Genomic DNA, 17358 nt, shown 5'->3' on the forward strand with positions numbered 1-17358 from the left:
GGAGGAGAGACCCGAGGCGGCCGCCGGGCCGAGTATCAGGTGAACTGAACTTCAGGTAAGAAGTTATGACCTGCAGTCTATATGGGTCAGATATAAACCAGGTTTAGGTGTAGTTTATTTTTGTTGTGCTGACTTTTTACAATCAGTTACAATAACTTGTACTGCGTACTAGCTAGCATGAAGGAGTTTCTATACAGCTGGTTGGGTGCTATGATGTTACTGATAGTGAACTTTATTTTGTTCATAAGGTTAGTTAGTAGACTTGCCAACCGTCCCGTAAAAAACGGAATTGTCCCGTATTCAGAGAAAATATTACACGTTTCGTATTGAGCTGAGAAGGAACACAGTTTGTTCTGTACTTCAGCTACAATGGAAAAGACACAAAGCTGGAGTTATTCTGTGTTTACGCCGCACAGCTGCTGCTTCTTCTCTCATTCTCTCCCCCTCTCCCCCTCTTGTTGCTATTTCAATCATGAAACTGATCAATGATCAGCTGATCAGCTTTTCGTTTTTTTTATCTCCCACTTTGCGCCAGAAACAGGAAACCAGCGGATGTTGCACTAAACAACAGCAGCACGTTTAAGCTTGATCAGCTGTTGTTAGAATTTATTTAATATTGATTTCTAGTTTTCAAGCTGCTGGTCATGATGTCAGTTTGGATATGTGGTGAGAGGAAAACATGAAGATGAAACCAGGAGATGTCCTTACTGAATCATCAGAGCTGAACAGGTGATGGAGAAACAGGTTTACCTTTTAGGTGACATGAATGAGTTGAAGGGAAGTTATGAACTGTTTCTGAGAGACAAATAACACCAGGATCCTTTGTAGCTGACAACTGGTAACTGCAGGGGCGGGTCTAGCAAAGTTTTGCCAGGGGGCCAGGTAGGGCATTAACAGGGAAAGGGGGGCACAAAGAAATACTTTTCTTTCTTCTTATCATTTAAAATATTTCACTTTTATTAAATAATTATCTGAATCTTACAACCAAAGTTTTTATCTGAAGTAAAATGTATAGAAATCATACATATACCAACAAGACAGTGTACATCAGTGTTACAACAGTGTTTGTTTTCATTCAAAGGCTCTATGGCTTTAATACCTGGTGGGCCGGTCTCTAGTCAAAATGCCTGGGCCTATTTTTTGTCCCAGTCCAGCCCTGCCAGTAACTGCATGCCTTTGGACTGTGGGAGGAAGCCGGAGTGCCCTGGGAGAATAAAAATAATAGCCGATCTAGGAGAGAAGGACAATTGCTGCCTGATCCCTTATGTGTCAGAAGTATTGGAACAGTTGAGACACATTTTTTCTAAACACCGTGGGCCAAAAATTGATCCACCCCAATGATCAGGTCCCCTGACACAAACAGAGTAATATAGTGCACGCTGTTAAGTGCCAGGAGGATTGTCATGATTTATACATTGGGCAAACTCTGGTATAGCAGCTGGCACAACACAGAAGACCTGACTAGTCGGGCCAGGACTTCGCACTCTATTTCCTTCAACAGGCCAGGTGGACACTCTTTCAATGATGAGGATGTACACATCCTGGACAGTAAGGAACGCTGGTTTGAGCGAGGAGTCAAGGAGGCCATTTACATGAAAAGGGAAAGACCATCTCTGAATCGCGGAAGGGGCCTACGGGTGCCATCTTACAATGCTGTGATTGCAGCCATTTCCCAACTCTTTGATTTGTACTCATGGCCATTGATCAATGGTCTTTGATCAGTGGTCATGATCAGTGGTTGTTGATCAGTCGTCATGACAATTAGCATATTAATCATCAAGGAACTGGCCTCACAACCCATTGTTCATTCAGTGGGGTAGATTTAGTCATTGTGCAAATGTACTCTTTATAAGGTTGGGGAAACCTGCAGTCAGCTGAGATTAAAGAAGTGACTTGGATGAGTGATGAAATGTTTCTCCCGCTTAAAGCGCTACATCCAGATGAACAGAATCAACGTCTTGGGATAAAGAAGTGACAGGAGAAGCAGCCTTCAGCCATACTATGAGTGTTAATATCAGTGCACGACAACAACCAGCTTATTGAAGAACATTTGTGACATTAAAATAAGATTATTTTTAAACTATGCTGTCATATTACCTTAATAAGAACTTAGCTAGACAGCCAGAGGATCCACATCTGAGTCTGACTAACGAGACAGGGGACGCAAAAATGAACACAATGCAAAAGACAAGTGATTGTTACAATTAAACAGGAAATCACTAACACGCAGAGAGAGAGAGAGAGACAGAGACAGAGACAGACAGACACATGGACAAAATAAGAACTGCCTAAACTAAACAAGGACCAGAGAACTAAGCAAACTCAGAAACATAACGAAATAACACACTCAGGAAATAAACCTAAATAAACCAGTCCAGAAATAACTAACAGTCTCATGCAAAGACAAAATACTGTCATGGCGACAGACCACTGAGTGACATAAAATTTTGAATAAGGTAAACTTGTAAAAAAGAAAAATCCAAAAGCCTTTTGTAAAACAGAAATTAAATGCAAAAATGTGTAATATGATTTGTAAAAGCAATTCTATTTAGAGTTTTTTCCCCTTAAAGTCTTTTCTATGTTAAACCAAAATTCAAATAAAGCAGTAAAGGCTGTAACCTGAAAAAATCAGTTCTGAAAATACAGTTCCTTATAATAAATAAAAATCTGAACAAATTATTAATTTAATTTGGATTTTATCAGTGTTGAACAAAAAGTGGACCTGAGACGGCATAAAATCAAAGTATCCAACAAATTTAAGTAATTCGATTTAGTGGTTGTACATGGAAAGTCAGTCAGCTTGACAAATAACAGTCAAAAAGCAAAGTTCAAAAAGAAGAAAACATTCATGTTAAAACAGCCAAAAATAGTTAAGATGTAACCTCACAGTCAGTCTGTAATCTAAAGGATGACTACACAAACCATAAACTGAAATAACATTTTTATAGCTACTGAACTTCACCTTTTTATGGTCACTGTGTTTATTTAACAAGGAACCTTGGAAGGTTGATTTAAATTAAATATTTCCTCCACTTGCTAAAATCCTATGAGCAATGTGTCCCATACCAACATATTTGCCCCACGTTTGCCCTATGACAGCAATGACAGCAAAAACAGCAAAAACAAACCAAAACAAAAACCCCTCTCTATTGCCCCCTAGTGTCTGACTGCAGTGTAGATCATAACCTCACCGTGATTTTGGTGTCATTGCACTAGTTTTCTTATAAGTTGGTTTTTATCACTAACATAATATATTTACCCAGAATAGGAAAATCCCTCGGTTGTTAATTCAAGAAGTACTGTAGTTCAGACATTACTTCTGCTTGTTTGATTGTATTAATGGAAGGATGCTAAGATGTGCAGCAGGAAGCCAAAGATGAGACACTGATACTGTTTATATTAGAAACAGAGAAAGGCCATGGAGCCAACCCTGCTGTTGTTCCCCATATCTCTGTGTGGTGTATTTCAAGCATCATCATACACGTAATAATGTTGGCCCCGTAATAATATTGAAACTGACCAATCCTACTGTCGCGACATGATAACTTTACAATGTGGAGAAAAAAGAATGTTTCTTTTTATTTATAGTATGATGCGATTCCATATTAGATTATTGACGAATGTGAGTTGTTGTTATTCAGCCTGCTATGTGCCCCCTTTCAAAAGCTAGTTATACAATATATAAAACTCTTCCAAACTTTGCCTCCCAAAAAACTAATGTCATGCTTTCTCCCAAAACTCATCAGTTTTCAACTCAGACTACAGTCTTACACAGCAATACCCTCTATAGCCCTCTATTAATTTACATATGAACAAAAAGCAAATACAAAAACCAACCCAAAGAGACCTTAAAGCGATCTCTGCATGATTCTACTGTAGAAACATGAACAGGTAGAAATGGAGCCTGCAAGTCTGTTTTTGTTACCTGCTGTATATTCAATTCAAATCAATTTTATTTATATAGCGCCAAATCACAACAGCAGTCGTCTCAAGGCGCTTTTCTATTGTACAGTAGATACAGAGAAAAACCCAACAATCACATGACTCCCTATGAGCAAGCACTTTGGCCACAGTGGGAAGGAAAAACTCTCTTTTAACAGGAAGAAACCTCCGGCAGAACCAGGCTCAGGGAGGGGCGGGGCCATCTGCTGCGACCGGTTGGGGTGAGAGAAGGAAGACAGGATAAAGACATGCTGTGGAAGAGAGACAGAGATTAATAACAGATATGATTCAATGCAGAGAGGTCTATTAACACATAGTGAGTGAGAAAGGTGACTGGAAAGAAAAAACTCAATGCATCATGGGAATCCCCGGCAGCCTACGTCTATTGCAGCATAACTAAGGGAGGATTCAGAGTCACCTGGTCCAGCCCTAACTATATGCTTTAGCAAAAAGGTAAGTTTGAAGCCTAATCTGAAAAGTAGAGATAGTGTCTGTCTCCCGAATCCAAACTGGAAGCTGGTTCCACAGAAGAGGGGCCTGAAAACTGAAGGCTCTCCCTCCCATTCTACTTTTAAACACTCTAGGAACAACAAGTAAGCCTGCAGTGTGAGAGCGAAGTGCTCTAATAGGGTGATATGGTACTACAAGGTCATTAAGACAGTGGTTCCCAAACTTTTTTTTGCTGCGCCCCCCTTTGTTTTACAAGAAAAATGTTCGCGCGCCCCTCGCGCGCGCACACGCACGCACGAACATATCCTCCAACCACACACACCCATATTTTTCTCCATTGCGGTTTATTTCACACCTCAAACATTTAGTAAACAATTAAGCAAATACAAGTAATCTGCAAAAAATTACAGGTAGTAAGGAAATAAACTACTAACTCTTTTATGCTACGTCCGCACTTAAACGGGTATTTTTGAAAACGCAGCTGTTTCGTCCACACGTAAACGGCGTTTGGAATCACTCCTTAAAACTCCCTTTTTGCGTTTCCGTGTGGACGAGGAATACAGAGTTTATCACGCAACGTCAAAGGTATGTGCCCTTTTTCACGTCAGGCTGTGCGCTACGTTATTGTTTACATGAGATGAATTGCAGAATGGGAGATAGAGACAAAATACTGTTAATCTGACAATCTTCAGGTTTTACACGCAGTTACTGTCCCTCCATTTACAAAGGCAGAGGCGTCACGGTGTAATTATTTTACATGTAGTTGTTTCTTTCCTGTGTAATAATGTTCAACATTGCTATCAATAAATTTTTCAATCCCTCTGCAAAATGGGTTCAAAAACATAAACAACTGTTGGATGTTGTTTGTCCGTGATTTGTGCAGGGGGAACAAATCATGGCAGGATCAGCTTGATGTTATTTGTATCCCGCTGTAACTTTACTGTATAAAGAGCTAACATCTCCAAAATGTCAGGAGTAGTCATTACAACAAGTGTTTGTGAACTAAAAATCAAGAATGTGAGATACTGTTTGTCCGTAATTTGAAGATCCCAGCGCTGCTCCCGACCAAGGGAAAACCAATTCTGCAGGGGAGACCTACCTCGGCACTTGTGCAGGTGAAACCAAAGGGAAGATATGCTTCACCATATTTTCTAGTCTTTGGCTTAGAATGAAGTTGGTTTGGAAACATATTCAGCTATGCTTCATCTCCTGCTTTGCGTTTCTGTGGGCGCCCCGTGCTAGCAGTGTCCAAGCTTTGTTGTTTTTTCATATCTCATAAGATTTTTCATATCTTAAGGCAGACTTTGGGAAGGTCTGCCTTAAGATATGATGTAATATATCCGCTCTGGCTGCTGCTGCTTGCTTTTACAGCTGGATTTTGAACCTAATCACCTCATCTAAGTATTATAAGTGCTGTCAGAGTCAAGATGTGTTTTATTAACCAGTATAGACGTTAGTGTAACAGTAGATGATGTTTAACACTTTTACAGCTGTACTTTGAACCGAATCGAAGTATTATATGGGCTTTGAGAGTCAAGCCTTTGTGCTGCTTTTGTGTTTTATTAACCAGTCTAGAAGTTGAGCTGATTCACGGTGTTGCTGCGCTTCTTCATTGTTTTGTGTGTGCTCTTCTCCGTGAAGGATCAACCTGTGTAAGTCCACTAACGTAAAGCAGAGGTAATTGTGCGATTGTAATCTGGCTAGTAGACAAATTTATTACACAGCAACTCATATAGTCACTATAGTCACTTTTTTGTTTTTTAACCAGCAACAATTGCCTCAAGATAATTTGTATAATACAAGAGGGGTGATAGGATCTGGAAATTCTTTTGTTATGGTAGCTAAATGTTATATTAAACACAACCATAAACAGTGCTACACATAAGCAGACTTAATAAAATCAAATTAAATTACAAAAAAGGAAACTAAGTAAAAAAAATAAAAATAATTTTCCTTAAGGGTCATGCTTAGTAATTTAGTGTAATTAACAACAGCATTTCTCTCTGTTTTATGATTTTCCTTGTAGTTACTTTCGTCATGCAGCTGGTGATCCGTCGGTACCGTCCTGCAGACAAGGACACAGTGCTCACCCTCTTCAGTATTGGCACCTTGGAGCATGTCCGTCCATGTTTCTATAACGCCATGACCAGCCCTCTTTACCTCACCATCACCCCAACTCTGTGTGTTGCTGGTTATCTCCTTGGCTCTGTGTTTGGGGCTGTGCTGTTCCCAGCAGCTTGGGTAGGTCTCATCTACTACTGCTGTCATGAAGTATATGCACACTACGTCAGGTATAAACTTCGCACCGACATGCACGACATCCCTAGGAACTTCCTCAGCAGACCTGATGACTGTTTCTGGGTGGCTGAGGCCGAGGTTGGAGCGAGAGCCCAGGTTGTTGGTATGGTGGCTGTGGTGGCTAAACACAGTGGGACAGAAAAGTATGGGGAAATGTTCAGAATGATCATTTTCCCACAGTATAGACGGATGGGCCTCGGCTTTAGGTTGACTCAGACTGCGGTTGACTTCTGTAAAGAACGGGGCTTCTCCAAGGTGGTGTTGGACACTAGCTCCACCCAAATGGCAGCCGTGGCCCTATACAGCAAAGTGGGGTTTAACCGTCTCCAGTCTCATATCAAAGAACAGGCAGCTCATTGGATCTTTTCACTGGCCAGGGTCACGATTATAAGGATGGAAAAATACTTGTAAACGTAAAATAACACTCATCAGCAATGTGTTGTTTTCATGCTTGGCTCCTCTTTAACAGTGGTTTAATATTTGGCAATGGTTAAACCTGACTGTAACCAAAACCCTCTGGTTTAGGTGTAAAAAGAAAAGCCAAATTTGATGTACACTGTAGGGCTCTATGAACAGATATGAATGTAAGGAACAAGATGTTGTTACTAAAAACTTTCTGGTTTCCTCCTACTACACCATGATTCACTAACAGTTAATCCTTACATTGTGTACTTTTCAGTGATGATTTCACATAATCAGTTGTACTGACCACTTTTAACAGTTTTAATTACTTAATTTTTTTTTTATTTAAAAAAATAAAGAAAGTGAAAAAAATATGTTTCAAAATCTCTGTATACGCCCGCAGGCGTTAGTAGTTGTAACAAATAGTGTTTGAAAATTCATAACTCTTATTATGCGAGAGATAAGGTCTGATGTATAATGTTTTCCTATTAATTACCAATATTTGGAGAAACATTTTAAAATGTTAAAACTGAGATACAGTACACACAACATATTGTAAGCACATGATACAAAGTATGTAAAAATCTTAATAACAAGGATTTTAATTTGCTTATGAAATAAAGATTTGATTTTTAAGACTGATAACCTTGAAAATGAAATCACAAGTCTAAATTCAGTATGTTGTACCCAAATCCATACTGTGGATATGGATGTGAACAGCAGAGGGCGCTACTGACCTGAGTAACGCTGAAGCTCCTTTGATAAAAATAATTTATTTCTGATATTATACAGCATTCACTTCCTTTTCTACAAGGAAGTATTAGATGTTTAAAATATATCTGCAACAGTGCTGGAAAGTAAATACAGTACATTTGCTAATATGCCGTTTAAACTCAAGTTTTACATCTAGAATATGTTGTGATTGGCTATGATGCAGCATGTGAAACAATAACAAATGAGCTAGTGCACCCAGTTCATGGGTAATCACAATTGTTTTGAAACTCACTGACTGCTGTAGATGTTGTCCATTAAAACTTCCAACATTTTAAAATGTGATTTGATTTGTCATTCATCACAATAGAAAGGAAAATAATAGTATCTCCTGCAAAAGTCCATTAATAATAACTTTAATTTGTATAGTGCCTTTCAAAAAACCCAAGGATGCTCAGCTAAAAAGCTAGAGGTTGAAGGTTTTGTTGAAGAGATGAGGTTTGAGAAGTCCCATGGATGAGGACCGTAGCATCCGAGACTGTGTGTATGGTTCCAGGAGGTCAGAGACATATTGAGGTGCCAGGGCATTGAGGGATTTGTAAGTGAGAAGAAGAATCTCGTAAGTAATGTGTGACTTGACCGGAAGCCAGTGGAGATTAATGAGGGTGTGGGTAATATGTTCCCAGAGCTTAGTGCCTGTTGGAAGCCTTCCAGACTGTTAAAAGCCTTCTGGACATACTGGAGGCTATCCAGGGCTTTAGTGGAAATCCCAAACAGGACTGCATTTCAGTAGTCCAGCTTGGTGGTGACAAATGCATGGATGAGTCTCTGCTATAGAGTCAGTGAGTGATGCCCGAATTCAAGAGATGTTCATTAGGTGGAAAAAAGCTGTTTAGGTGACAGATTTGACATAAGCATGGAATGAAAGAGTGGAGTCTAAATTGACACCCAGATTGCAAACCTCAGAGGAAGGTTAAATAAGGAAGCCGTCTATGTCAATGTGTACAGTGGCTTGCAAAAGTATTCGCCCCCTTGGACTTTCTCACATTTTGTCACATTACAGCCACAAACATGAATCAATTTTATTGGAATTCCACGTGAAAGACCAATACAAAGTGGTGTACACGTGAGAAGTGGAACGAAAATCATACATGATTCAAAACATTTTTTACAAATAAATAACTGCAAAGTGGGGTGTGCGTAATTATTCAGCCTCCTTTGGTCTGAGTGCAGTCAGTTGCCCATAGACATTGCCTGATGAGTGCTAATGACTAAATAGAGTGCACCTGTGTGTGATCTAATGTCAGTACAAATACAGCTGCTCTGTGACGGCCTCAGAGGTTAGGAGTAGCGGATTGAAGAGACAGGAGGAGGTTGTCGTCAGTAGAATACGTACAGGCCACTGCTTTTTAAATGGTACTCTTTTTAGTAGTGATGGGCAGATGAAGATTCATGAAGCACTGAAACTTTTCATCCAATTGGTTCACCCCAGCGCAAAGCATCTTGAAGCTTCATTTGCTCTAGTAGGACATCTACTGGACGTAAAAATATTAGTTGGCATGAATTTGAAGAGTGTGGCCGTTTGCACACAGCCTGTAAATGTCAACAACAAAAGGAGTGTGTAAAACATCTATATTGTAGTGATGGCAGCATACTGTATATTTATACTGGCAGTATGGAAAATTATCATTTGAAAATGCTTAAAATGGAAATGATCATTTACTGTGAGGTGTGGTTGGGGTGTGGACAGTGGTTGTGCTTTTGTAACGCTGAGGTATGGACAGCTACACACTGAGGCTTTGAGCCTCAGTCCTGCCCACATTTTATTCTGTAAAAACTAAATTTCCACTGCTTTTATGGCCTTTTTAGTGGGGAGAACATAGCTAGGATTTAATGATTTCACAAATCTTTTAAATCCTTTGTCCTCCACAATGCTAAATGGCTGGGAGTCCTCAATCACCATGCTAACCAGGTCTTCATCTATTTGAGATTGCTCTGCTGAGGAAAGACAACAAAAACAAAGCACAAATATAAATATCACACACGTCACTTATTGCATTGTATAATATTGTTTTATCATTTAGTAACATTACTGCATGCTATATTATCATGGCATTTGATGGCTCACCTGGTCTTGTTCCACAATCGGTGTTCCCCTTATTCTCATGCAAAGCTCTGTAGTGCCTAAGCATGGATGAGGTGTTGTTGATATATCCCAGTTCCCTGGCACATGGCAAACACTTCACCTTGTACAAAAGTACAGACAGCTTAACATAAGTTTTATTGCACCATCAGTATTATGAAAATACATCTTCTGGAGAAATTTACATACCTTGTTGGGAGGAATAAAATCAAAATGTTCCCACACAGGGGAGGACATCCTCCTCTTCTTAGCTGGCTCCATTCTCTCCTGACTTTCTCTCCTCACTCTCATAAACCTCCAAACTCTCACTAACCGCAACTCTCCATCAAACACCCACATTTTGAATGAAGTCTGAGGGGTTTATATCGCTGTCATAGCTCGCGGCAAAGTTCGAACCACTTCATGAACCAGTCACGTGGTACAGCCAGGCAGCGAGGCTTCGGACGTCATCATTTTCAGCTCCTCCCATAAATGAAGCAAGCCTCGATACGCGCATCGCGGAAACGCCTCATCCATTACTCGACACAAGCTTTGAAGCCTCGATACAGAACGTCACATCACTACTTAGAGGTTGTCTAAGAGAATATTGGGAGCAACAACACCGTGAAGTCCAAAGAACACACCAGACATGTCAGGCATAAAGTTATTGAGAAATTTAATATAGCAGGCTTAGCCTACAAAAAGATTTCCCAAGCCTTGAACATCCCATAGAGCACTGTTCACATTGCTTGTGAGTATGAAGACAAATGCACGTTTCTTTGATGTTTTATTCTTCCCACAGTTAACAGAAGAATCTTTGTTACACAAGTAATGGCATAAGTGCAAATCCCTTTTTAGCAGATGATCTTTTTTTATATACAACACTGGCAACTACGTTAACAGTGGACTATGCAGCTCACTTCATAAGTATAAATTAGGACTGAGATGACAGCCATGAGCTGTATTTCAGTTTGTTGATGGTAACTCACAGAAATAGATTGCGAGTTGTTCACACAGTCGCCAGCGTTCACATGCTCTCTGCAGATAGACTGTCCAGCCCCCAAACAGACTGCAAACGCGCTACTCCCGCTGAACCATAATTTCCGCGATTTTTGACACGTCCGCGTTGTCTTCGTTTTTTGGCTCCGCAGGTTGTTGGAAGGTTGTGATTTCTGCAGGAAAACTTTCTGCATGGTTGACTTTGTAACATTTTTGTGTAACAGTAGAGAATGTTTAACACTTTTACAGCTGTACTTTGAACCGAATCATCCCATCGAAGTATTATATGGGCTTTGAGAGTCAAGCTTTTGTGCTGCTTTTGTGTTTTATTAACCAGTCTAGAAGTTGAGCTGATTCACGGTGTTGCTGCGCTTCTTCATTGTTTCGTGTGAATTCTTCTCCGTGAAGGATCAACCTGTGCAAGTTCACTAACGTAAGGCAGAGGTAATTGTGCGATTGTAATATGGCTAGCAGACAAATTTGTTACACAGCAACTCATATAATCGTTTCTTGAGTTGTTTTTTTTTTTTATTAAGTTGGATAAGGTCTGTTAGAGAGCTGTTGATGGTCCACGAACAGGCCTGTGCTGTTGCTGAATGATGTGCGGATCGATCCTGAAATATCGATTCCTCCGATACCAATCATTTATGTTCTAGAATCAATCCTCACATTAAAATATCGATATTTTAGTAATTTAGGGTAAGTTTGTAGTTTATCATTAACAGGAACACAGTGGAAAGAAACTATAATATTCGGATTGTCTACATTTAAAGGAAGTACTTCCTCTTCCGCCTTTCATAGTCATTTGCGAAATAGGCTGTCTGTCTCGCAGCCCCTTAGCGTGCGCACTCACAACAATGGCTGAGCGTAATTGGAGTCATGTGCGAACCTATTTTACCTCCACAAAAACTGAGACGTGGTTTGCGATACATGTGGCAAAAATGTGAGGTGTTGTGGCCACACTAGGGAGACATTCAAAAAGGTTGTTGTGTGGGGGGGATAAATACATTTTACAGTGTTTATTTATCGGATAAAATACGTTAAATGTCCGGAAACAGCGGGGGTGTCCAAATTCAGAGGCTGCTTCTACCTGAGGACCGGGGCCTTCGCGGTCTAAAGAAAGCCGGGTATGCGGCACGAGCTCCCTCGGTGGAGTGAAACTGCCGTCTGCTCCTTGCTATCTAAAATATAACCGGGTGCTGGCGTAAACTGTCGACCGTCTCACACTTCTGTTTAATCAGTTTTCTGTTTGACGTTTATTCAGCTGTGTGAAAACCCCGGATCCGGGGTTTTCAGGAGGGTTGTGAGGGATTAATAAAGTTAAATTTCATTTAATCTAATCTAATAACTTTAATCTCAGCCAAACTGATTTACTCACGAACAAATAGAACACTGAAAAAGCCAAACAATAACATTTTAACTTATCTAAGTGACTTATATATCATGTTTAACCCGAGTAGCGAAAGACCGCAGGGTTTGAAAACAATTTGTTGATCGGCTCAGATATTTGAAGTTTACACGGCTACATTCTCACCTGAAAATATGTTAAAAGTTTTTGGGTTTTTTTGCGACCCAGAAAGAGAAATAAGAGTAATATTAAAACTAAGCAGCTGCCGTCATTGTTGGAAACAAGTACTCTGATGTCCTGTAATCATTATGATGCTATAATTTGAGATACAATAAATAAAAGTTTTTGTACAAAGTATCGGTATCGGATCGGAAAGGAAATCAGTGGTATCACACATCACTACTGAATGAGTTGAGTTTGGTGTAACGTGAGTGTGATCGTGTGTACAGACACTGTGTAACGGGTTTTCTGGCATTTAGACACATTTGATACCATTATATCCACGTAATGACATACCATTAAACCATCACGTTAGCTCGTCCTTATTGCGTGCCGCGTGCATTTAAAAGTGCAAAGACTGTAAAACAACGAGTACGTTCTGTGGTGGAGAAGTATTTTAAATCAAGGCAAAGATGGAGATGTATCAGATTGTTACGTTGTTGTCTTGTTAAAAGGAAAAAGGAACATTTTTGAGCAGGTACACCTGACTTTCAGCTATTTAGTTGAAAACTGAAACTACTGCTCATCTTCACTACGAACCAATCTGCAGATTACATTCACTGGCCACTTTATTAGGTACATCTTGCTAATACTTGGTCAGTTTGGCATTTGCATTCAGAACTGCCTTAATTCATCATGGCATAGATTCAAGGATGTGTGGGAAATATTCTCAAGAGATTTTGGTCCACGTTGACATGATAGCATCACAGAGTTCTGATGCAGATTTATTAGCTGCACATCTAGGATGTAACTTTCCACATGCCAAAGGTGCTCTGTTGGATTGAGACCTGGTGAGTGTGGAGGCAATTTCAGTACAGTGAACTCACTGTTAACCACTTTGAGATTATTTGATGAAAGCTGCCATCAAAGGATGCACTGGTACACTGTGGTGATAAATACTACCCAAGTATTGGAGATTATGTATCGGAATTTCAGGAGCGGGACCACACCTCCAAACACGCTCCTGCCGGTTGTCATCTATATAGGTTCCCCCCAGTTCTGCAAACTTCATTCTCGTTCACGTGCCCCACCCTCCCTCCCTCCCTCCTTGTTCTCAATTTTTTAACTTATTCACTCCTATTTAGTACACGGGGATCTGCCAGGCCCGGGAGCCATCACCAGTCCTCTTTGAGGCCTTCTCCAAACCGCACCTCAATTAATGTCCAAGCATTCACCTTTACCTACTAAAACGCTGTCAAACCTAAAATGAGGACGTGGGCCCAGCTAGTGAAGAGACAGCAATGATACTCAGGTAGGCTGTGACATTTAAAAGATGCTCAGCCAGTGCTAAGGGCACAAAGTGTGGCAAGAAAACACATTCATTAGACCAGGCAACATTTTTCTAGTATTGTTGTCCAATTTTGCTGACGCTTTAGTCTCAGCTTTCTGTTCATAGCCGAGTATGTTTAAAAATGCTCGTCTATATAACTTCGTTGTAACAAGTGGTTATTTGAATTATTGTTTCTATCCTATCTGCTGAAAGCTGTCTGGCCATTTTCCTCTGCCTTTTCCCATCAACAAAGCATTTTCATCCAGAGAACTGGCACTCCTTAGATCTTTTCTCTTTTTCAGACTTGCCAAATAGTTTTTAGTCACTGCCATGTGATTGGCTAAAAATGTATGTCAACAAGCAGTTGTATCACCTGTAATAAAGTGGCTGTTGGGTGTTGTTTTTACAATACATTGATTCAATTTTAAGTTCGTAACATAAATAACTGAATCTGAAAGTCATGCCAAGCACAAAAACCTAATCGAGAGCTATTTAACCCAGAAAGACATTAAATAGCGCTGTCAGTGTTGATCTCGTTGAAATGACATTAATGCCATAACCGCATTAACGCGGCAAATCTCTGTCAGCGAGTAAGTGCAGATTGCCCCGTGGCAGCTAAATGTTGCATTAAACACGACCGTAAAAAGTACTTCACATTAAAAAAAAAAAAAAAAAATTAATAAAATCAAATTAAATTACAAAAAAGGAAACTAAGTAAAAAAAAAATAAAAATAATTTTCCTTAAGGGTCATGCTTACTAATTTAGTGTAAATAACAACAGCATTTCTCACTGTTTTATGATTTTCCTTGTAGTTACTTTCATCATGCAGCTGGTGATCCGTCGGTACCATCCTGCAGACAAGGACACAGTGCTCACCCTCTTCAGTACTGGCATGTTGGAGCATATCCGTCCATGTTTCTATAACGCCATGACCAGCTCTCTTTACCTCACCATCACCCCGACTCTGTGTGTTGCTGGTTATCTCCTTGGCTCTGTGTTTGGGGCTGTGCTGTTCCCAGCAGCTTGGGTAGGTCTCATCTACTACTGTTGTCATGAAGTATATGCCGCCGTCGTCAGGGTGAGACTTCGCAATGACATGCAGGACATCCCTGGGAATTTCCTCAGCAGACCTGATGACTGTTTCTGGGTGGCTGAGGCCGAGGTTGGAGCGAGAGCCCAGGTTGTTGGTATGGTGGCTGTGGTAGCTAAACACAGTGGGACAGAAAAGTATGGGGAAATGTTCAGAATGATCATTTTCCCACAGTATAGACGGATGGGCCTCGGCTTAAGGTTGACTCAGACCGCAGTTGACTTCTGTAAAGAACGGGGCTTCTCCAAGGTGGTGTTGCAGACTACCTCCACCCAAATGGCAGCCGTGGTTCTGTACAGAAAAGTGGGATTTAACCGTGTCCACTCTAATGTCAAAGGACTGGCAGCTCATTGGATCATTTCACTGGCCAGGGTCACGATTATAAGGATGGAAAAATACTTGTAAATCAAAAATAACACTCATTAGCAATGTGTTGTTTTCACGCTTTGCTCCTCTTTAACAGTGCTTTAATATTTGGCAATGGTTAAACTTGACTGTAACCAAAATGTTGTTCAGGTGTAACTTAGGAAAAAAATGCCAAATCTGTTATCTACTTTAGGACAAAGCACTGTGAACAGATCTGAAAGTAAGGAGCAAGATGTTGTTACTAAAACCTGGTTTCCTCTTTATAGAGTACTTTACATATTCTCTGACTACACCTTAAGCCCTAAAAAAAATAGTCTGTTAACAACATAAGCCCAATTAGCAGCTCCAGTCCTGTGAACCAAGATCTAACAGTTAATCCTTACATTGTGTACTTTTCAGTGACAATTAGAATAATTTAATGTAATCAGTTGTACTGACCACTTTCAGCTGTATTCATTTAAAAAAAGAAAGGAAAAAAAATGTTTCACAATCTCTGTGTTCATTTGTCATCCTTGTTATGTGAGAAGGAAGGTCTGATGTATAATGTCTAAATGTTTTTCTACTAATTGCTAATTGGAGAAACATTTTAAAATGTCATAACTGAGATACAGTACACAACATATTGTAAGCACATCATACAAAGATACATGTCGTAATAATATTCATAATGAAAACATTAACTTTTAAAAGGTAAACGTAGAGAATTTATATGCATCAGAGTGGACTTAAAATTCTCATTAAACTATTCCATTGTTTTACACCTTTTTTCCTTGATGTAATCAGGATAACTGAGATATTTGCTTATGAAATGAAGACATGATTATTAAGACTGATAATGTTGAAAATTAAATCACAAATCTAAACTCAGTATGTTGTGCCCCAGCCTGTACTGTAGATGTAAATGTGAACAGCAGAGGACGCTATTGATCTAAGTAACACTGAAGCTCTTTTGATGAGAATCAGTATTTACTGATATCGTACTGTATTTACTTCCTTTTATACCAGAAAGTATTAGAAGTTTAAAATATGTGTGCACCAACAACAGTGCTGGGAAGTAAATACAGTACATTTGCTAATATGCTTTGTGAACTTAAGTTTTACGTCTAGAATATGTTGTGATAGACTGTGACGCAGAATATGAAACAATAACAGATGACCTAGTGCACAACTTTTCATGGGTAATGGTAGTAGTTTGAAACTCGCTGACTGCTGTAGTTGGTGTTCATTACAACTTCCAACATTTTAAAAATTCTATGTGGTTTGATTTGTCATTTTCAGACCAGAAAGGAAAAACATAGTATCTCCTGCAGTTAGCAAAAGACCACAAGGACTCCTCCCATTGTTTTTTGTGTTTTCCCATGCTGTACTGAAAACTAATTCCCCTCTAAGTGAAGCAAAATATGCATTTTTCTATGCTCAGGAGATACTTTGTTGTTCGTGTAAACACACTTTTGAGTTGTCTGCCTATTTTTCTAGTTTACCATTAGGGGGTGCCAAATATTTGAACCCTAAATAGAGTATCCTGGGCACGGTACAGTAAAATTCAGTTTTACGTGGATTTCAGGTTGATAGTTTTTCTAAGAACTGAACAAATTATTTAAATCAACACTGATCAGTATTGGCAGAAAATTGTAGGAACTGTGCTGGAAAGACCAATATTTGTGTGTATAGTATTCTTCTAGTCATTTTGTGTTTCATTTCTGAGGGCACGCCATATGTCTCAGGTTACTGAACACCTGAATGATGAGGGGTTAATATGCCCCTTTTCTGCATGATCTACATCAGTCACAGAAAACAGGCTCCAGATATAAAAGGAAAGAATAAAAACAGCCTTTGATATATGTGTCACACAAAAGATGATTGTTATGTAACAGACCATCTTATACAGAATAAAATATTATTTCATTTAAAGAAAATTCAGGTTCATTTCAATCATGCTTTCTTTGTTGCCTTATGGTAACTTTACTGTCTTCACTTCTGCCACGTGCACATGCTCACTGCTGTCAATATTTTTTTTTTCACATCTGATTACACACAGGTATGAAGATAAAAACAGAACCAGGTGTGCCTGGATTAACTTTAATTTACCTCTCTGCTGCCAACTGAGGGGATGAACCTGAGTGAGACCTGTTAAATTTGT

General features: G+C 39.6%; 4 protein-coding genes across 6 annotated transcripts in view; all 4 read left to right on the forward strand.

The window, feature by feature from the left end:
* Positions 1–16253, forward strand: LOC148102809 (N-acetyltransferase 8-like). 3 transcript variants are annotated; one of them, XM_087840971.1, is made up of 2 exons: positions 1–55; positions 14575–16253. In XM_087840971.1, the coding sequence occupies exon 2, from the start codon at positions 14586–14588 to the stop codon at positions 15255–15257; it is 672 nt and encodes a 223-aa protein (XP_087697097.1). In that variant the 5' UTR covers positions 1–55; positions 14575–14585; the 3' UTR covers positions 15258–16253. The 3 variants fall into 3 exon arrangements, with proteins under 3 accessions (XP_087697097.1, XP_087697099.1, XP_087697098.1); XM_087840973.1 differs by lacking the exon at positions 1–55 and adding an exon at positions 4327–4977; XM_087840972.1 differs by lacking the exon at positions 1–55 and adding an exon at positions 10670–11368.
* Positions 3–7330, forward strand: LOC148102810 (N-acetyltransferase 8-like). The gene is made up of 2 exons (XM_087840974.1): positions 3–55; positions 5439–7330. Exon 2 carries the CDS (start codon positions 6403–6405, stop codon positions 7099–7101), a length of 699 nt encoding a protein of 232 aa, XP_087697100.1. The 5' UTR covers positions 3–55; positions 5439–6402; the 3' UTR covers positions 7102–7330.
* The window catches only part of nat8l2 (N-acetyltransferase 8-like 2), a 21501-nt gene continuing 11683 nt past the window's right edge, over positions 7541–17358 (forward strand). Inside the window, exon 1 of the mRNA XM_087840980.1 lies at positions 7541–10676. The gene's annotated coding sequence lies outside the window, so the exon portion shown is untranslated. The remainder of the gene's footprint in view (positions 10677–17358) is intronic.
* The window catches only part of LOC148102811 (N-acetyltransferase 8-like), a 6587-nt gene continuing 3979 nt past the window's right edge, over positions 14751–17358 (forward strand). The window contains exon 1 of the mRNA XM_087840977.1: positions 14751–14789. The gene's annotated coding sequence lies outside the window, so the exon portion shown is untranslated. The remainder of the gene's footprint in view (positions 14790–17358) is intronic.

This window comes from Neolamprologus brichardi, chromosome 5 (genome assembly GCF_056152115.1).
Source record: "Neolamprologus brichardi isolate AB-2024 chromosome 5, ASM5615211v1, whole genome shotgun sequence".
NCBI classification, from domain to species: domain Eukaryota; kingdom Metazoa; phylum Chordata; class Actinopteri; order Cichliformes; family Cichlidae; genus Neolamprologus; species Neolamprologus brichardi.

Bases quoted from the DNA above. Each gene is read 5' to 3' on its own strand.
- LOC148102810 (XM_087840974.1), top strand. From the start codon at position 6,403: ATGATTTTCCTTGTAGTTACTTTCGTCATGCAGCTGGTGATCCGTCGG.
- LOC148102809 (XM_087840971.1), top strand. From the start codon at position 14,586: ATGCAGCTGGTGATCCGTCGGTACCATCCTGCAGACAAGGACACAGTG.